Genomic DNA, 22,135 nt, shown 5'->3' with positions numbered 1-22,135 from the left:
CTCATTATGTATATACATCTACATTTATACGAGGTCTGTCAATAAAGTATAGGTCCTTTTTATTTTTTTCAAAAACTATATGGATTTCATTCATATGTTTTTACGTCAGACATGCTTGAACCCTCGTGCGCATGCGTGAGTTTTTCCACGCCTGTCGGTGACGTCATTCGCCTGTGAGCACTCCTTGTGGGAGGAGTCGTCCAGCCCCTCGTCGGAATTCCTTTGTCTGAGAAGTTGCTGAGAGACTGGCGCTTTGTTTGATCAAAATTTTTTCTTAACCTGTGAGACACATCGAAGTGGACATGGTTTGAAAAATTAAGCTGGTTTTCGGTGAAAATTTTAAAAGCTGATGAGAGATTTTGAGGTGATACTGTCGCTTTAAGGACTTCCCACGGAGCGAGACGTCGTGCAGCGCTCTCAGGCAGCGTCGTCAGCCTGTTTCAAGCTGAAAACCTCCACATTTCAGGCTCTATTGATCCAGGACGTCGTGAGAGAACAGAGAAGTTTCAGAAGAAGTCGGTTTCAGCATTTTATCCGGATATTCCACTGTTAAAGGAGATTTTTTTTAATGAAAGACGTGCGGGCGGATTGCAGCGTCGGCTCGCAGCCGCTGCGACGCTCCGCCACAGGAAAAACACCACCTGTTAAACAGTTTCTCATATACTCACTCCACTGAAAGCCATCAAAAGCCACCTGGATTTTACAAATGGTTATCAACACGGAGGTGTTTTTCCTGTGCCGCCGCACGTCTTTCATTAAAAAAATCTCCTTTAACAGTGGAATATCCGGATAAAATGCTGAAACAGACTTCTTCTGAAACTTCTCTGTTCTCTCACGACGTCCTGGATCAATAGAGCCTGGGAGTGCTGCACCACGTCTCGCTCCGTGGGAAGTCCTTAAAGCGACAGTATCACCTCAAAATCTCTCATCAGCCGTTAAAATGTTCACCGAAAACCAGCTTAATTTTTCGAACCGTGTCCACTTCGATGTGTCTCACAGGTTTAGAAAAAATTTTGATCAAACAAAGCACCAGTCTCTCAGCAACTTCTCAGACAAAGGAATTCTGACGAGGGGCTGGACGACTCCTCCCACAAGGAGTGCTCATAGGCGAATGACGTCACCGACAGGCGTGGAAAAACTCACGTATGCGCACGAGGGTTCAAGCATGTCTGACGTAAAAACATATGAATGAAATCCATATAGTTTTTGAAAAAAATAAAAAGGACCTATACTTTATTGACAGCCCTCGTATATTCTAAACCCTCATGACATGGGGAACAAACTGGTACCATTTTTTTAAATGTCACTGCTGACACTCAGAAATGATAATGATGCTGCTGATGCTCTGAAATGAAGCATGCGCAGTGAAGGCAGGGCAGACCAATTTTTAGGCGGGGGCGTTCAATTGGCGACACCAGGAGACAGCGCATGCATCAACATTCCGATGCCTTTCATAAGTTACAGTGCATCTGGAAAGTATTCACAACGCTTCATTTTTTCCACATTTTATTATGTTACAGCCATATTCCAAAATGGATGTAATTCATTTTTTTCCTCAAAATTCTACACACAATACCCCATAATGACAATGTGAAAACTGATTTTTACATTTTTGCAGATTTATTAAAAAAAAAAAAACTAAGAAATCACATGTAAATAAGTATTCACAACCTTTGCCATGGAGCTCAAAATTGAGCTCAGGTGCATCCTGTTTCCACCTACCAACATTGAGATGTTTCTGTGGCTGAATTGGAGTCCACCTGGTGTAAATTCAGTTGACCGGACACACCTGTCTACATATAAGGTCCCACAGTTAACGGTGCATGTCAGAGCACAAACCAAGTATGAAGTCAAAGAAATTGTCTGTAAACCTCCGAGACAAGATCGTCTCAAGGCAAAAAATCTGGGGGAGGGTACAGAAACATTTCTGCTGCTTTGAAGATCCCAATGAGCACACTGGCCTCCATCATCTGTAATTGGAAGAAGTTGGGATTCACCAGGACTCTTCCTAGAGCTGGCTGCCTGTCTAAATTGAACAATCGGAGAGAAGGACCTTAGTCAGGGAGGTTACCAAGAACCTGATGATTGTTCTGTAAGAGCTCTAGCATTCCTCTGTGAAGAGAGGAGAACCTTCCAGAAGGACAACCAATCCACCAATTAGACCTGTATGGTAGAATGGCCAGATGGAAGCCGCTCTTTTGTAAAAGCTACATGGCAGCTCGCCTGAAGTTTTCCAAAAAGCACCTGAAGGACTCTCAAACCATGAGAAACAAAATTCTCTGGTCTGATGAGACAAAGATTGAACTCTTTGATGTGAATGCCAGGCTTCATGTTTGGTGGAAACCAGGCACCATTCCTACAGTAAAGCATAGTGGTGGCAGCATCATGCTGTGGGGATGTTTTTCAGCGGCAGGAACTGGGAGACTAGTCAGGATTGAGGGAAAGATAAATGTAGGAATGTACAGAGACATCCTGGATGAAAACCTGCTCCAGAGTGCTCTTGACCTCAGACTGGGGCGACGATTAGTCTTTCAGCAGGACAGTGACCCAAAGCACACAACCACGATATCAAAGGAGTGGCTTCAGGACAACTCTGTGAATGTCTTTGAATGGCCCAGCCAGAGCCCAGACCTGAATCCGACTGAACATCTTTGGAAAGATATGAAAATGGCTGTGGACCAATGCTCCCCTTGAGAGGTACTGCAAAGAGGAATGGGCAAAACTGCCCAAAGATAGGTGCACCAACCTTGTGGCATCATATTCAGAAAGACTTGAGGCTGTAATTGCTGCCAAAGGTGCATCAACAAAGTATTGAGCAGTGGGTGGGTTAACTGCAGAGCCCAAATTTCATTATATGGATCCATGTACACTCAACAAAAATATAATTGCAACACTTGTTTTCGCTCCCATCTTTCACAAGCTCAACTCAAAGATCTAAAACATTTTCTATATACACAAAAGACCTGTTTACAAGATGCTGATTAGACAGCATGATTATTGCACAGGTGTGCCTTAGGCTGCCCACAATAAAAGGCCACTCTGAAATGTTCAGTTTTATCACACAGCACAATGCCGCAGATGTTGCAAGTTTTGAGGGAGTGTGCAATTGGCATGCTGAATACAGCAATGTCCACCAGAGCTGTTGCCCATGAATTGAATGTTAATTTCTCGACCATAAGCCATCTCCAAAGGTGTTTTAGAGAATTTACCAGCCTCGTAACCACACCAGCCCAGGACTTCCACATCCAGCATGTTCACCTCCAAGGTCGTCTGAGACCAGAAACCCAGACAGCTGCTGCAACTATCAGTTTGCAGAACCAAAGAATTTCTGCACAGTCAGAAACCGTCTCAGGAAGCTCAACTGCATGTTCCTCATTCTCATTGGGGTCTTGATCTGACTGCAGTTTGTCACCGTAACCAACTTGAGTTGGCAGATGCTCACATCCGATGGCGTCTGGCTGCTAATCAACTATATGTGAAGGAGATGTATTGCACTGCGTGAGGCAAATGGTGGTTACATCAGATACTGACTGGTTTTCTAACGCCCCAGGACCCCCCCCCCCCCCCCCCATAAAGCAAAACTGCACAAAAAGATGAAATAAGGCTGTAACATAACAAAATTTTGAAAAAATTAAGCGCTGTGTACGTATACTTTCCAAATGCACTGTAAATAATAAGTCCCTTCAGCTTTTCCCATGTTTGCCATCTGAGGTGTATCTGCATGTTGATTTGGCACAGGTTTTATGCCAGATACCCTTCCTGACATAACTCCACATTACATTGAGAGTGGGCAGGGATGGCCTTGAACCAGGAACCTTCTGCACTGAAAACAAGCTTAACTGCTTGGCCACCATAAACATTAACTAGTAATCAATTTTCTATTATTCTTCAAAGGTTTTATGATGGTAAATCTCCCTAAAATGGGACTAAAGTGCTGTGTATCTCAGTGTGTGATGCAGTAATTTGTATGCTGAGATGTTTTATTGATCTTTCAGAGTTAATTAATAGTAACAGTGATGGAATACGTGATTTAGATATATACATTTTGAAGTTGTAGTAAGAGCTGTTCTTTGATTTCAGGGTTCTTGTGGCTCCTGTTGGGCATTCAGTGCTGTGGGGGCCCTGGAGGGCCAGTTAGCCAAACTCACAGGACAGCTGGTGGACCTTAGCCCCCAAAACCTGGTGGACTGTTCCACCAAATATGGAAACCATGGTTGCAAGGGTGGCTTCATGACCAATGCCTTCCAGTACATCATAGACAACCAAGGCATTGACTCTGACGCTTCGTACCCCTACATAGGAGTGGTGAGTGTTAACGGCATGAGATACGAAAAAATCCAAACACTGGAATCTACTTCAGGATAATTTAGGAAATATCAATGATGGAAAATTAGTAGGATCACTCTGTGAATGCTCAATGAAAGAAAACTTTCTATAACATCTTGTTCTTTATTTAAAAACAAAACAAACACAATTAAGTTATCATTGTCATTTTTAACACTCTTGTTGCGGATATAAGTTCAAACAATATTTAATTAAATATGGAATTTAATGAAATACCTCAAAAAAGGGCACCAACTACTTACAAGCGTAGGAAAAATTGTTATGATCGAGATTAATTAGTCTTTAATGTGAAAGTCATAAATTCTTGATAGGATTGAATAAACATGTCTTCAACTGGACACAAGACAAACAACTGCTGTAATATTTACAGATTTATTTACATATGTACAGGTATAAACAAATGTGACTGAGATTTTGACAGTATGGGTGATGATTTATCATTTTATTACTGAGACAATGTCGAACGGACATGAAAATCAAGAGAAGTGAAAGAACGAAAAATGGCACTAAATATCTATATATTAAAAGCGAAGTGGCCTCTGTGTATGTACATCCGTGTAGGCCTGTGTATACCTTCACTCACAGAGACACTGGGAAGAGCTGACATTTGCTGTTTGGTATGTTTATGTATTTTGGGCGAAGGATGAACACAGTGAAAACGGAATGTTGATAGGACTAACATTTTTAGAGAATTATTTTAGGGATATTAGGTAATAACAGTGGACATTGATATCACCATTAATCAGTCCCTGGTAACCAGACAATCTCTGAACAAAGGAAGTATCTCAACCTTGCCAACTGTAAAACATGACATCAACTCAGTGTGCCAAATAATGAATACAACTATTCACAAAACTTTCTCATTTTAATTTCCTGCACATTCAGTTAAAATCATTATAGAAACATTGCATAATTTATCACCTTTGAAAAATGTCAGCTACCTATTTTCACTTTAGAATGAATTTGTGCTGCCGTGATGAAAATGAGGCGCTTTTCATCACAATATCACGAACCAATAGTTTAATGTATATTTCGTGCTGCTGAATCACGACTTGAGACTGGGTTGGAATAAGCCTGTTGGGAATATAGCGGTGAATTTTGGGTTCACAAGTTATTGTTATTTTGAAAATTAACATAGCAAACCACTTTGAATCACTGACAGCAATGATCATCTAAAACACTTGAAGGTTCACTTATTTGGGTCTGTTCGATCGGGTGGAATGCGGTTTCCTGATCGGCCTTTGCTGGTCTTATTTCACCTGCGTGAGGTTAAACCACTGGGTCTCCCAGATGACTGCAGGCATGCAGACTGCTTGGTTGGTTTCACAGCAGGAACAAACGTGATGGTTCGACAGTTCTGTAGAACTTGGGTTTACCAATGAAGGTTGGATGAAGGTTTTGGTGTTTGGATCAAAAATACTCCGGCAGCTTTCAAAATTTGTGGAAGATCAATTTAAAGTGTTGGTAGCAATATAGAAAAATTTCAATGCTTTGCAAAGAAAGTTGTGGAGAAAAATTAAAGTTACCCGAAAGACCTTTGTCTTTGAGCAGAAAATGAATTTGGAGACTTATAAATTCGCTCTTAATTTGAAAAACAGCTCAGAAGTTGTCTTCAAAATAGAGAAGACTTGACTCATGCTTAAAAGTTATTAAAATGCATTGCATCAAACAACAAAAGTTACGGAACAAAAAGAAACACAATGAAACAAAAGAAACAATGAAACAAAAGCTACACGCTATGATTAGCTAAGGACTTACAGAGTGTTGAAGAGGGGTGGATGAGTGGAAGAGCCTAAAAGAAACTTTCTTTGTTTCAGGGTCATTTTAAAGAGGCTATGCACATGGTCATAAGCTCTGCCAATTTGGCGTCAGGTTTCTCTCCAAAAGAAATGGCTAACAAAATATAAGCTGACTGAGTCATCTTCTAAACCATCCTTGAAGCAGGGAAGTGATTAACGTAAACACTGTTTTCACCATGACAGTTCATTAATAATTCAACAAATAGCATTTAAACATGTGCCAAGAGTTATAAAAGGAATACTCATAACATGAGAGAAACGCATAACAGATTAAATTGGAATATAAATTGTGTCTTTGGTTAACTATAACAGGAAAAGAAATTACAATTTCTCTCTTTTGTTAAAAGAAAGTATATTTGCTTATTGAAGGGTCCGTGTTCTTCATCCAAGTGACACTGTGGTTCCATCCCAGTGTTGGTTATTTTTATGACCTTTGATCTTTTGTCATCTGGCTGGTTGGGATTCTAGGTTTATTGAACCACAAAAATCTGTAGTGTAGCATATTGAAATTGCACCACACGGGCACCAGCAAAATATAACGGATATAAGTTAAAACAATATTTAATTAGATATGGAATTTAATTAATTACCTCGAAATGGGCATCATGTGCATACTGCAGGGACTTGGATCATGTTATGACTGATATTAATCTATTTTTGATTTGAAAGTCCTAAGTTCTGGATACGACTGATCAAACTTCTGTCTTCAACTGGATACAAGAAAAACAACCGGTGTAATACTTAAAGATTTATTTGCATATGTACAGGTACAAACACATGTGACTGAGATTTTGAGAATATGAATAATGACTCATAGTTTTATTACTGAGACTGTATGTTGATGATGAGACATGAGAAGCAAGAGAAATGAAAATTTAAGTATAGAAATAATCAATTAATCAATCAATCAATTTTTTTATATAGCGCCAAATCACAACAAACAGTTGCCCCAAGGCGCTTTATATTGTAAGGCAAGGCCATACAATAATTATGTAAAACCCCAACGGTCAAAACGACCCCCTGTGAGCAAGCACTTGGCTACAGTGGGAAGGAAAAACTCCCTTTTAACAGGAAGAAACCTCCAGCAGAACCAGGCTCAGGGAGGGGCAGTCTTCTGCTGGGACTGGTTGGGGCTGAGGGAGAGAACCAGGAAAAAGACATGCTGTGGAGGGGAGCAGAGATCGATCACTAATGATTAAATGCAGAGTGGTGCATACAGAGCAAAAAGAGAAAGAAACAGTGCATCATGGGAACCCCCCAGCAGTCTACGTCTATAGCAGCATAACTAAGGGATGGTTCAGGGTCACCTGATCCAGCCCTAACTATAAGCTTTAGCAAAAAGGAAAGTTTTAAGCCTAATCTTAAAAGTAGAGAGGGTGTCTGTCTCCCTGATCTGAATTGGGAGCTGGTTCCACAGGAGAGGAGCCTGAAAGCTGAAGGCTCTGCCTCCCATTCTACCCTTACAAACCCTAGGAACTACAAGTAAGCCTGCAGTCTGAGAGCGAAGCGCTCTATTGGGGTGATATGGTACTATGAGGTCCCTAAGATAAGATGGGACCTGATTATTCAAAACCTTATAAGTAAGAAGAAGAATTTTTAATTCTATTCTAGAATTAACAGGAAGCCAATGAAGAGAGGCCAATATGGGTGAGATATGCTCTCTCCTTCTAGTCCCCGTCAGTACTCTAGCTGCAGCATTTTGAATTAACTGAAGGCTTTTTAGGGAACTTTTAGGACAACCTGATAATAATGAATTACAATAGTCCAGCCTAGAGGAAATAAATGCATGAATTAGTTTTTCAGCATCACTCTGAGACAAGACCTTTCTGATTTTAGAGATATTGCGTAAATGCAAAAAAGCAGTCCTCCATATTTGTTTAATATGCGCTTTGAATGACATATCCTGATCAAAAATGACTCCAAGATTTCTCACAGTATTACTAGAGGTCAGGGTAATGCCATCCAGAGTAAGGATCTGGTTAGACACCATGTTTCTAAGATTTGTGGGGCTAAGTACAATAACTTCAGTTTTATCTGAGTTTAAAAGCAGGAAATTAGAGGTCATCCATGTCTTTATGTCTGTAAGACAATCCTGCAGTTTAGCTAATTGGTGTGTGTCCTCTGGCTTCATGGATAGATAAAGCTGGGTATCATCTGCGTAACAATGAAAATTTAAGCAATACTGTCTAATAATACTGCCTAAGGGAAGCATGTATAAAGTGAATAAAATTGGTCCTAGCACAGAACCTTGTGGAACTCCATAATTAGCTTTAGTCTGGGAAGAAGATTCCCCATTTACATGAACAAATTGTAATCTATTAGACAAATATGATTCAAACTACTGCAGCGCAGTGCCTTTAATACCTATGGCATGCTCTAATCTCTGTAATAAAATTTTATGGTCAACAGTATCAAAAGCAGCACTGAGGTCTAACAGAACAAGCACAGAGATGAGTCCACTGTCCGAGGCCATAAGAAGATCATTTGTAACCTTCACTAATGCTGTTTCTGTACTATGATGAATTCTAAAACCTGACTGAAACTCTTCAAATAGACCATTCCTCTGCAGATGATCAGTTAGCTGTTTTACAACTACCCTTTCAAGAATTTTTGAGAGAAAAGGAAGGTTGGAGATTGGCCTATAATTAGCTAAGATAGCTGGGTCAAGTGATGGCTTTTTAAGTAATGGTTTAATTACTGCCACCTTAAAAGCCTGTGGTACATAGCCAACTAACAAAGATAGATTGATCATATTTAAGATCGAAGCATTAAATAATGGTAGGGCTTCCTTGAGCAGCCTGGTAGGAATGGGGTCTAATAAACATGTTGATGGTTTGGATGAAGTAACTAATGAAAATAACTCAGACAGAACAATCGGAGAGAAAGAGTCTAACCAAATACAGGCATCACTGAAAGCAGCCAAAGATAACGATACGTCTTTGGGATGGTTATGAGTAATTTTTTCTCTAATAGTTAAAATTTTGTTAGCAAAGAAAGTCATGAAGTCATTACTAGTTAAAGTTAATGGAATACTCAGCTCAATAGAGCTCTGACTCTTTGTCAGCCTGGCTACAGTGCTGAAAAGAAACCTGGGGTTGTTCTTATTTTCTTCAATTAGTGATGAGTAGAAAGATGTCCTAGCTTTACGGAGGGCTTTTTTATAGAGCAACAGACTCTTTTTCCAGGCTAAGTGAAGATCTTCTAAATTAGTGAGACGCCATTTCCTCTCCAACTTACGGGTTATCTGCTTTAAGCTACGAGTTTGTGAGTTATACCACGGAGTCAGGCACTTCTGATTTAAAGCTCTCTTTTTTAGAGGAGCTACAGCATCCAAAGTTGTCTTCAATGAGGATGTAAAACTATTGATGAGATACTCTATCTCACTTACAGAGTTTAGGTAGCTACTCTGCACTGTGTTGGTATATGGCATTAGAGAACATAAAGAAGGAATCATATCCTTAAACCTAGTTACAGCGCTTTCTGAAAGACTTCTAGTGTAATGAAACTTATTCCCCACTGCTGGGTAGTCCATCAGAGTAAATGTAAATGTTATTAAGAAATGATCAGACAGAAGGGAGTTTTCAGGGAATACTGTTAAGTCTTCTATTTCCATACCATAAGTCAGAACAAGATCTAAGATATGATTAAAGTGGTGGGTGGACTCATTTACTTTTTGAGCAAAGCCAATAGAGTCTAATAATAGATTAAATGCAGTGTTGAGGCTGTCATTCTCAGCATCTGTGTGGATGTTAAAATCGCCCACTATAATTATCTTATCTGAGCTAAGCACTAAGTCAGACAAAAGGTCTGAAAATTCACAGAGAAACTCACAGTAACGACCAGGTGGACGATAGATAATAACAAATAAAACTGGTTTTTGGGACTTCCAATTTGGATGGACAAGACTAAGAGTCAAGCTTTCAAATGAATTAAAGCTCTGTCTGGGTTTTTGATTAATTAATAAGCTGGAATGGAAGATTGCTGCTAATCCTCCGCCCCGGCCCGTGCTACGAGCATTCTGACAGTTAGTGTGACTCGGGGGTGTTGACTCATTTAAACTAACATATTCATCCTGCTGTAACCAGGTTTCTGTAAGGCAGAATAAATCAATATGTTGATCAATTATTATATCATTTACCAACAGGGACTTAGAAGAGAGAGACCGAATGTTTAATAGACCACATTTAACTGTTTTAGTCTGTGGTGCAGTTGAAGGTGCTATATTATTTTTTCTTTTTGAATTTTTATGCTTAAATAGATTTTTGCTGGTTATTGGTAGTCTGGGAGCAGGCACCGTCTCTACGGGGATGGGGTAATGAGGGGATGGCAGGGGGAGAGAAGCTGCAGAGAGGTGTGTAAGACTACAACTCTGCTTCCTGGTCCCAACCCTGGATAGTCACGGTTTGGAGGATTTAAGAAAATTGGCCAGATTTCTAGAAATGAGAGCTGCTCCATCCAAAGTGGGATGGATGCCGTCTCTCCTAACAAGACCAGGTTTTCCCCAGAAGCTTTGCCAATTATCTATGAAGCCCACCTCATTTTTTGGACACCACTCAGACAGCCAGCAATTCAAGGAGAACATGCGGCTAAACATGTCACTCCCGGTCTGATTGGGGAGGGGCCCAGAGAAAACTACAGAGTCCGACATTGTTTTTGCAAAGTTACACACCGATTTAATGTTAATTTTAGTGACATCCGATTGGCGTAACCGGGTGTCATTACTGCCGACGTGAATTACAATCTTACCAAATTTACGCTTAGCCTTAGCCAGCAGTTTCAAATTTCCTTCAGTGTCGCCTGCTCTGGCCCCCGGAAGACAATTGACTGTGGTTGCTGGTGTCGCTAACTTCACATTTCGCAAAACAGAGTCGCCAATAACCAGAGTTTGATCCTCGGCGGGTGTGTCGTCGAGTGGGGAAAAACGGTTAGAGATGTGAACGGGTTGGCGGTGTACACGGGGCTTCTGTTTAGGGCTACGCTTCCTCCTCACAGTCACCCAGTCAGCCTGCTTTCCCGGCTGCTCGGGATCTGCCAGGGGGTAACTAACGGCGGCTAAGCTACCTTGGTCCGCACCGACTACAGGGGCCTGGCTAGCTGTAGAATGTTCCACGGTGCGGAGCCGAGTCTCCAATTCGCCCAGCCTGGCCTCCAAAGCTACGAATAAGCTACACTTATTACAAGTACCGTTACTGCTAAAGGAGGCCGAGGAATAACTAAACATTAGCGGATTCCTAAAAACACGCAAAGTGAATAATGTGTAAATAATTTAGAGGTGATTCAGCAGAAGGAGTGCTTTAGTTAAGGCACGTAAAGATTACACTGGGAAACAAATCATAATCTAGATAACTAGATCAATCTAACTGCGCAGATTAAACAGCTAACAGATACAGAAAAACACCGCTGTGCTCCGGAACAGGAAGTGATACAATACCGCAGTGAGAGCCAACCACCAGTTGACATGTCCCAACGGACCCAGATAAGTGTTCCGGTGATCTTGCTGTCAATAATACAAGGTGGATTCATTTGTTAATTGTCAGATTTTTTTAAAAATAAAAATAATTTGTGAATCCAAAATTTACCGCTAAATTCCAACCAGATTTATTCTTATTTATTTCTAACACGTCCACCATTCGGAAGATTCAGACGGCTTTCGTTGGCTTTTCAGTCGTGTGACTATCCGAGAAATTGTGGACGAGGTGAGCATGTCACAGCATGTCTTGTGAGGCTTCAACACGTTGGCGCTTTTGCTGCACCATCAGCTTCGTGCCGATGAATTTCGTCGCCACTCTTTTCATGGCCAAATCTTCTGTCCCAGTGGAATGTGTCGAAAAAGTGCTGATCTCCACCTCTTCCACAATTTCTCGGATAGTCACACGACGGTCCCACATCACCACAGCGTTCACTTTGGAAATGATCCGGTCGTTTCAGCGTGTTGATGGCCAACCGGAGCGCGGCGCGCTCTCCACCGTTGTGCGGACATCTTTAAACCAGTTGTACCGCTCCTTAATCTGTGTGATTCCCAGAGGATCGTCACCGAAAGCTGTCTGAATAATCCGAATGGTTTCCACCTGGCTGTCGCCCAGTTTCTATCAAAATTTGATGCAGTCGCGCTGCTCCAGTCTTTCCGTCATTTTCCTTGCAAAGAAAAAACAACGAGCGACTACACCCATCCTCACACAAAGGCTGCTTACAAGCAAATGATGCAACCGACAGGCATGAAAAAAATCACGCATGCGCACGAAGGTTCAAAGTTGGCTCATGCAAGCACACGTGATTCAAATCCATCAGGTTTTTGAAAAAAATAAAAAGGTCGGATACTTTTCTAACAGACCTCGTATGTAGGGAGACGTGTTAGTGCCTAGACATCTTCTGAATTTGGATAGGTCTCATTAAATTGTCTAATAAATTCAGGTTGAAATGGAGTTGCCCAGACCTGTTTCAAACAAGTAGATCCAGAAGGACTGTTTATTTGAAGCTGTCCTGAGGCAACATAAATTGCCAGGGATTGTGTGGAGAACTGGTCACTTTGAGAGAAAGGTAGGTTTTTTGGGTGTAGTAATAACATCGGGTCAGAGCACTGTCACATTCCAACCTTAATCCTCAGCCCCACCGAATAATAGACGTTTGTGTATGAGTTACTACGACGACTAACGAGGATTATAGAGGCATGTGCGTGGTGCTTACGCGAGGCTGCTATAAGCTCATTATCCCAGCGCCTGGCAGCTACGCAGGACCTGAGAGGCTATTTTTGGAGTGGCTGCCCTCTTGCGCACACAATTCCACCTGCTCTGTACTCCGGACGCTGTACATTATTTTGTAGCAGATTATAATCATTTTCTGCCAAACTTTGGATGCTGAAAACACCTCTAATCGCTTCTGGAATCACAGAAGACTGTTTTATCTGGATGCTTTTTTTTCTTCTCTTTCCTGCTCCATGAGGAAACAAGTGTGGGAGAGGTGGAGGGTAGGACCAGACATGTGCGTTCGTGCACCTATGTTGCGCTTCATGGCACTGTGTGGCTCTACGTGGCTTAGCATGGCTGATACGAGCCATTCCAGGCTCTTATGACCGGTCGGTCGTGGCTTACTAGAGGCTGGTTCCGTGGCACATGCGGGGAACAGAGAGGCACAAAGAGGTGCCTCAGTAGTGGATACGTGATAGATGAAAACGTGGGTCATTCTTCGAATAATCACTACATACCCATGCGTGGCTCATTATTCATGACTTATTAATCGATGGGACCGAGGCTTAAATTTTGAACATCTTGAAATTAGTGCCACGCTCAGAGATGAGCCTTGTTAACCGAAGATAATGCCTCTAAGAGCCACTCAGAGCCACTATTCTCCCACGATAGTTGAATAAACCCTCTCATAGCAAAAAAAAAAAAAAAAAAAACATGCTGCGTGGCTCATTATTCATCCTTCATTATTTGGTGGGACCAGGGCTTTAGAATTGTCTGGAGAGAGTTGGTTACTTGTTAAGAGTAGAACATTAATGCACTTTTGATTCTGCAAGGATATGCTGTAGTCCTCTTTGCTACAGTAGGGAGAATCCTGTTGGTGTCTGGACGTCCTCTGAATTTGGACAGGTTAAACTGTCTGACAAATTTAGGTTGAACTTGAGTTGCTCTGAACATTTTAACAAGTATCTTTTATCCATAGGGACTGTTTGTTGAAGCTTTCCAACGGCGTCGTAAATTTGGCCAGAAAACGTTTGGGAGACTGGTTACTTTGTGAAAAGGTGGGGGCTTGCAGTGCCTGACACAACTCAAGTGATAACACAGTCCTTCAGTTTAAGACATTCTAGCGTTAGAAATATCCAGAGAGTCAGTTCTTTGTTAAAAGTGGAAAATTAATGCAACTTTTGATTCTGTAAAGATATGTCTGTGGCCATATTTGCTACACTCTCCAGTTTCTTTTGGAGAAATAAAAAGTGTCATTTTTGAACTTGAACCAGTTGAAGTTTAGAGAAGAATTGATAAAATGCAACCTGAGGTGTCACATTGTGAGACAACAATGTGGGTGTAAGAGCAGCAGCGAGAAGTTCAGCCTGACCCTTTAGGCTGCAGACGGCCTGTGTACAGCAACATCTTCCTCGCTGTCTGTGGTCTCTTTGGACCGGTAGTAAATTAATCGACAACATGTTGCTGCTTCAAGCTTCATCGGGTTTGCTGTGACTGCTGTTTGTGAGGAGGTGGAAGAAAAACATGATGTTCTGGTATCAGGAAGATATGGTCGCTCTAATCTAATGCAACCAAAAATTAAATTAAAATTGTCTGTGGGATGTCAAGAATTGAACCATAATCAATCATTATTTTCTGTACAAACAATTTCTGACTTACTTACCAATAACTGAAAGGAAATGTGCTGAGAAAAATATTTATAGGTAGAGAAAAGAATGATTTACCAGAAGCTGAACTTTTGTTTGATGCTTTTGTGTACAGGCAGGACAGTCTTAAATCTAATTGGAAAATACAAACTTGAAACCTCTTAGGCCTTGAACTGATGTTTTAATGTAATGATTATTTCAGATTCTTTCTAATAGATTGATGCACTGTATTTTTATTTTGGGAGAAGCTCACAGTTGGTGACCAAGTGGTTAGTGCACTTGGTTTTAGTGCAGAAGGTTCCATGTGGAGTTGCATCAGGAACAGCATCTGGCGTAAAACGTGCCATTTCAACCTGCAGGTCCATCTTGGGTTTGCTGTGGTGACCCCGAGTGCAAACAATGGAGCAGCCAAAGGGACTTCATTTTTTTTTTTTTTTGACAGTCATTGTATTATATTATATTATATTACATTGTTGCTGTTATTATGTTGTGGTTTTTTTGTAAACACTAACATTTTCACACATTTTATATTTGATTCCTTGTTTTTTGACTTCATAATCCAAGTTTGCATGGCATGTTTGTCAGTTCACCATATCGAACCACTCAGCTGCAATCCAAAATATTGGGTCTGAGTTCCTGAGAAATGCTGACATAGAAATGAAGTAAGGCATCATGGTACTTCTTGCCTTAATTGTCCTTTTACACACTCCCATTTTACTTCCAACAAACCATGGGGGTTCACTATAATATTTTAGGGGTCCTAAAAGAGTTTGAGTCACTATGACATTTAGCGATTCTGTTCTTGGATTGACTTGGTTATCTTCTCACTTCAGCAACAGCAGTGCCATTACAACCCTGCCTACCGTGCTGCCAATTGCTCCGCGTACAGATTCCTGACTGAGGGCGATGAGAGTATGCTGAAACAGGCGGTCGCCACTATCGGCCCCATTTCAGTGGCGATTGATGCGACAAGGGAAACGTTTCACCTGTACCACAGTGGTATGTTCAACATGATCAGATGTTACTTTTCATTCATTAATTTGAGATGTGGAAGCATGTGAAGTGATTGTCAGAAGAAAACAGCAGTTCTGACAGGTTAAGAGAATCTGTTAAGATTTTCATGAAATTCAAGATTTGTAAAAAGAAGTCTCCTCTTGTCATGGTGTGCACATTTAAATTTTTGTTCCGCTTTTAGGACATATGAAACTCAATATGAAGGGCATATGAAGCTCAAGTTTTTATAAACAAGACAATATTATGTCAAAGAAACATTCGTGAACAAATAAAGCTTATGACAGAGGGCTGAGTGAGGGATTAGCTTTGTATACATTTAAAAGAAAATTGTTTATTTGTGGGGTGGGGGGTCTATTTCTCAACCAACAAGACCAATCCAAGCCCTTAATGTTTAGTGTAACCAGATGTTACAAGAGGATATCAAAAGGTTTTGAGCCTCAAACAGAAAGGGCAAGATATTTGGATTTATAATGTTTTACTTTTCAACATTGTCCCCTTCCAACTCCATACACTTGTTCCATCTAGTATGCCAGTCATTGATACCCGATCGGTAGAACTCTACATCGTGGTCCCCTAACCAGGCCTCCGCTGTAGCAGTCAGCTCATTGTCATCCTCAAATCTTCGGTTACCAAGGTATTTTTTTCAGCCTGGGAAAGAGGTGGACGTCACTAGGGGCTAGGTCTGGAGAATAGGGTGGGTGAGGAAGAAGTTCATAGCCACACTCGCGTACAGCGTCCATGGCAACCCGGCTGATGCGTTGTCCTGGTGAAGCAGAATGCCACAACTGACGCTGGAGGGTATGTCTCTTCCACACAGTGTTATGACTCAACAATTTAAGTGAGCAACATGATCTTACATGAAATAAGTAGTTAAGGCATTGATGTAGATCAGGTGTTATGCATTGTAATATCTGACTGGGAAAAATGTGCGAGGCTCAAAACGTTTTGACATCCCCTTGTATGTTACCGTGCGTCCAGAAAGTATTCACAGCGCTTCACTCTTTCCACATTTTTTTATGTTACAGCCTTATTCCAAAATGGAGTAAACTCATTTTTCTTCCCATAAAAATCTACTCACAACACCACATAATGACAACATGAAAAGTGTTTTTTGACATTTTTGCAAATTTATTAAAAATAAAAAATGAAGCAATCACGTGTACTTAAGTATTCACACCCTTTGCTCAATACATTGTTGATGCACCTTTGGCAACAATTACAGCCTCCAGTCTTCTTGAATATGTTGCCACAAGCTTGGTGCACCTATCTTTGGACATTTTGTCCATTCTTCTTTGCAACACCTCTCAAGCTCCATCAGGTTGGATGGGGAGCATCAGTGCACAGCCATTTTCAGATCTGTCCAGAGATGTTCAGTCAGATTCAGGTCTGGGCTCTGGCTGGACCACTCAAGGAGATTCACAGAGTTGTCCTGAAGCCACTCCTTTGATATCTTGGCTGTGTGCTTAGGATCATTGTCCTACTGAAGATGAACTCACCCCAGTCTGAGGTCAAGAGCACTCTGGAGCTCCCAAAAGCATGATGCTGCCACCACCATGCTTCACTGTCGGGATGGTGCCTGGTTTCCTCCAAACATGATGCCTGGCACTCACACCAAAGAGTTCAATCTTTGTCTCATCAGACCAGAGAATTTTGTTTCTCATGGTCTGAGAGTCCTTCAGGTGCCTTTTGGCAAATTCCAGGAGGGCTGCCATGTGCCTTTTTACTAAGGAGTGGCTTCTGTTGGGCCACCAATCAGGTACAGGCCTGATTGGTGGATTTCTGCAGAGATGGTTGTTCTTTTGGGAGGTTCTCCTCTCTCCACGGAACAATGCTGGAGCTCTGACAGAGTGGCCATTGGGTTCTTGGTCGCCTCCCTGACTAAGGCCTGCTCCTCCAATCACTCAGTTTAGATGTGCAGCCAGCTCTTTGAAGAGTCCTGGTGGATCCCAACTTCTTCCGTTTATGGATGATGGAGGCCACTGTGCTCATTGGGACCTTCAAAGCAGCAGAAATGTTTCTGTACCCTTCCCCAGATTTGTACCTGGAGACAGACCTGTCTCAGAGGTCTACAGACAATTCCTTTGGCTTCATGCTTGGTTCTGACATGCACTGTCAACTGTGGGACCTTATCGGTAGACAGATGTGTCTTTTTGATGTCCAATCAACTGAATTTATCTCAGGTGTAGAAACCTCTCAAGGATGATCAGTGTAAACAGGATGCACCTGAGCTCAATTTTGAGCTTCATGGCAAAGGCTGTGAATACTTATGTACATGAGATTTCTTCATTTTTTCACATTGTAATTATGGGGTATTGTGTGTAGAATTTTGAGGAAAAAATATGAACTTTATCTATTTTGAAATAAGGCTGTAACAAAAAATGTGGAAAAAGTGAAGCACTGTGAATAGTTCCTAGATGCACTCTATATCCCATAACATTTGATTTTTTTTTTTTTTTTTTTTTTTAAACCCCCTCTGTGTCCTGTTAGGAAACATTTACTCTATGAACCAGGGTTCAAATTTAACCTAAAGGTTTCACTTGTAGTCCAACTTTAGACTCAGTGCACTAGAAAAATGCAGTTTAAATAGTTTGGGTGTCGGTTGCTTTGATAGGAGTTCATCATATCTACTATAGGTGCAGATTGTCAGTCGCTCAAAGTACAAATAACATTGTAACTTTTCAACATAAGCTGTTTATGACAGCTGGCACATAAAAGGTTTGGAAATGTGGATTTTATGAAACGAATGTGTATAACTGTACTGTAATGTTGTTTTATCGATTTAAGGTTATGAGTCTACAAGAGGTTTCATAACTTTAAAGTAATATATTCAGTTTGTGGTTTGATTCCTGGCCAAAACATCCTGTACTGTGTGTCTTCTCTTTCTGGTCACTCTCTCCACTGTGCTATAAAATAAAGGTGAACAATGTTCATTTTGATTTTCTTTAAATCTTTTCATCCATGTCATTCCAGGAGTATACAATGATCCAGGCTGCTCTCAGAATGTCAACCATGGGGTTCTGGCCGTTGGCTATGGTACACTAAATGGTCAGGACTACTGGCTGATAAAGAACAGGTGAGGCATTTTGACTACTTCCAGCCTTTTAAAACCTGCATGTACACATATGCTTTAGTCACCACTGCTTTCTGACTGTGGTGAATGCCCAAGAGGAAGAGAAAAGCCCCCGTCACACATAGCAAGAATGTGGAGAAACCATGCCCGACACTGCAAATATTGCCATGATCTGACACAATTGGGGGGAAAAGAGGCATGATCAGCCATGTCGGAACACAACCAGAGTACCTGTTCCACACCTGCACAATGACATCCAAAACGCATGTAGACTACAGGTAGATGATACAGACTATGGCCGTCTAACTACTGTCAGACAGCCATAAAAGATGCTGCAGACTGTGCGATGTCCAAATGTCTGGATGGCAATCATGGGACTGGAGCGCTGTGTTCCTCACATGCATGAGTGCACAGCACGCATGTGTGCATGGCCCACATGCGGCACACTTCATCATGATAATTATTATCATGATGAAGCGTGCCACATACATACAGTATAAACAGTTCCTTTGCACTCGAGGGGTGGACATTATTATACGTGGCACGTGCAGGTCATACTGGCAGGCATATCATGCCAGATCCATCTCGAGGTTCCCTCGTATGCGCTCAAATTGTTTTGGATCCCATTTTGCTGCCAACAGAATATGGAAATTGCGGTCAGGATTATACAGGTAGATGTTAACACCTGCTGGGCATTGCTGCCTGCCGCACCTCCTCTGGTGCCCATGGGTCAGCTGCAGGGTCATCAACCAGAAACCACCATTCACCAACGTTTCGCTCCTTTAATTCTGGTACGTCTCCTGGTGGCAGAGAAGTGACAGGGACGTCTCACTGTCACCCCCTGCAGCTGACAGTTGTTTTCCCCTGCGGCTGTTGTCTGGGGTTAGGTGTTCTTCCCCCACGTTTTGTCCTTCCTCCTGAGCCAGAGCCAAAAGCTCCCTTTTTCAGCCTCTTCTGCCAGGTCCTTTGTTACCTTCCTGAGCCTTCCTCTGGTGAGTCCCACGTCCCTCAAGAGGCGTGTGGTTGACAAACCAATGAAGCCTCGACACCCGACCTCTACTGGGTAGATGGTGGTCTTCCAGCCAGCCTCCTGGCACTCAGCAGCCAGCTCTGAGTACTTGGCCCTCTTACGTTCGAAGGCAGCCTCAATCCCCTCCTCCATAGGTACTGTGAGCTCGATGAGGATCGCTACTCTTGCCTTGGCTGACCACACAGTTATGTCTAGCCGGAGGGATGTGGTGGTAATCTCCATGGGGAACTGAAGCTTCCTGTCAAGGTCGACCCTCATGCTCCATTCCTGGTCAGGGGAGAAGGGCCTTGATGTTTGTCTTGGCCTGATGCTTCTTCTGACCCCTCCCTCCGCTATAAAGGTGGTGAAGTCCTCTGGAGTTGGTGGTGTTTTACTTCCTTGTCGGCACTCCTCCAGCACTTCGGCTAGCTTCCTCAGGACTTGGTCATGGCGCCATCTATAGCGGCCCTGTGAGAGTGCGATCTTACAGCCTGACAAAATATGCTGGAGGCTTGCATTGGGGGCATTGCAGAGCGCACAACATTCTTCACTTCCGAACCACTGGTGGAGGTTCCGAGGGCAGGAAGCGTGTCGTAGGTTGAGCGGATGAGGAAACTTAGTCTTGCCTGTGGGATTTTCCACACATCTGACCAACTGATGTTCCTGTTTGCAATTCCCTCCCAGATTGTCCAGCTTCCTTGCCGACCCTGCAACACGGCTTTGATCTTATAGCGATCTTCCTCCATCCTCGTCACCTCTGCCACCACCATCTCCTTCCTTTCCTTTCGGTTGGCCTTGGACCAGAAGCGTGTTGCCTCTCCCCATCCTAGGCCTGCCCTTCCTACCTGGACTCCGCTGATGATCTCCTGATGTTGGAGCCGACTGATGGCTTGGTTGACCTCGGTCTGGGCATTCCACTTGCGGCCTGTCGGCACCTTGGCATTGGCATTCCTTATGGACTTATCTGTGGACTCCCTAAGCTCGAGGACCAACCTGGCTTTCTCTTGCATATAGCCCAGCTGTAGTGACTTTAGTGGTAGCTGCAGCATGTTTTTTCCGAAGAGGCCGGCTTCAGATAGGCACCGTGGCAGCCCCAACCACTTTCAGATGAATGAGTTAGCTTTCCCATCCATCTTACTCACGGTTGATGAGGGGATCTCACTCATTTTCAGGGGCCACATTACCCTCTGGTAGAGCGTAAATTGGTAGCACCAGACCTTGTATTTCCCAGGGAGTTGGCTTTGGTCGATCCTTGCCAGGCCATCACAGAGCTGTTTCATGACGGTTTTCCCCATCTGCTTATCAGACAGCTTTGCGGTGTACTGCCTCCCCAGGCTTTTGATGGACTGCTCTGCAAGGAGTGGTATCTTCTCCCCTCCGACGACAAAGGTGGTGCTGTAGTTCCTGACTCCTCTCCTGATTGACAGGCTGCAAGACTTGGAGGGCTTGATCTTCATTCTTGCCCATGACATCAGCTCATCCATCCTCTTCAGCAGTCTTGATGTGCATGCTGCTGTCTGAAGGAGGGTGGTGATGTCATCCATGTAGCTCCTTAGTGGGGGAAGCTTTTGGTCAGTTGGTAGCATGATCCCTCCCACCATTTGCCTAGCACCAATGAGAATTATCTCAAATGCTGCGACAAACAGAATGGGAGAAATGGCACATCCCATCGCAGTTCCAACTTCCAGCCGCTGCCACCCAGTGGTGAAGTCCTGCATGGAGAAGCACATCTGCAGATTGTTAAAGTACTGTGCTACCAAGTTCTTAACACAGGTGGGCATGTGGAAGAAGTCCATGGCGTAATTGATCAGCTGGTGCGGGACTGATCCATATACATTCGCAAGGTCGAGCCAGATGACGTGCAGGTCGGTCTTTTCCCTCTTGGCCTTCTGGATCTGGTCCCAGATCATTGTGGAGTGCTCTACGCATCCAGGAAATCCTGGCACTCCTGCTTTCTGGCAGTTGGTGTCGATGTAGCCATTCCCAAGCAGGTAGTTGGTCATCCTCCTGGCTAGTACTGAGAAGAAGATTTTTCCTTCTGCGTTCAGTAGAGCGATGTTACGGAATTGGCCGATGTCTTTGGAGTTGGCTTCTTTAGGGATGAAAACTGCTACCGCTCTTTGCCACTCAGATGGGATGAGCTGCTTTTTCCAGGCAGTTCTCATTAGGTACCATAACATCTCTAGTACCTTGGGGCAGTTCTTATAGAGCTTGTAGGGGACTCCGTTAGGGCCTGGTACAGAAGAGGACCTTGCCTTCTCCATGACTTGCCTGATCTCACTGAGCTTGGGAGGCATGGTGTTGAACTCCAATGTTGGCTGTGCAGGCTGAGGTACATATCCTGGTGTTCCTAGGGGGACGCTCCTTTGCGGATCACTGTACTGTTCTCTGATATGTTGTTCCAAAGCTCCCTCGTGGTTTCAAGCTTGCCAGTCTTCTTTTCCTCCAGCAGCTGTCTGGCATGCTTAAAGGGATCCTTGAAGATACTAGCTCGCGCTTTTTCCTTCTGCCTGTTGCGTTTCCAAATGCGTTCAGCTCTATGAAGCCCAGCAAGTCTTTTCCTGACCTCC

At 42.8% G+C, this 22,135-nt stretch overlaps 1 protein-coding gene across 1 annotated transcript in view; it reads left to right on the top strand.

The window, feature by feature from the left end:
- ctss2.1 (cathepsin S, ortholog2, tandem duplicate 1) overlaps positions 1 to 22,135 on the top strand; it is a 40,333-nt gene that overhangs the window by 13,859 nt on the left and 4,339 nt on the right. The window contains exons 5-7 of the mRNA XM_034174377.1: positions 4,081 to 4,305; positions 15,306 to 15,471; positions 18,457 to 18,559. Of these exons, the coding sequence (XP_034030268.1) occupies positions 4,081 to 4,305; positions 15,306 to 15,471; positions 18,457 to 18,559 (494 nt within the window). The remainder of the gene's footprint in view (positions 1 to 4,080; positions 4,306 to 15,305; positions 15,472 to 18,456; positions 18,560 to 22,135) is intronic.

The sequence above is a fragment of the Thalassophryne amazonica genome, chromosome 7 (assembly GCF_902500255.1).
Source record: "Thalassophryne amazonica chromosome 7, fThaAma1.1, whole genome shotgun sequence".
Taxonomy (NCBI): domain Eukaryota; kingdom Metazoa; phylum Chordata; class Actinopteri; order Batrachoidiformes; family Batrachoididae; genus Thalassophryne; species Thalassophryne amazonica.
The sequence above is the reverse complement of the archived record's forward strand: the minus strand, read 5'-3'. Positions and strand labels throughout refer to the sequence as shown.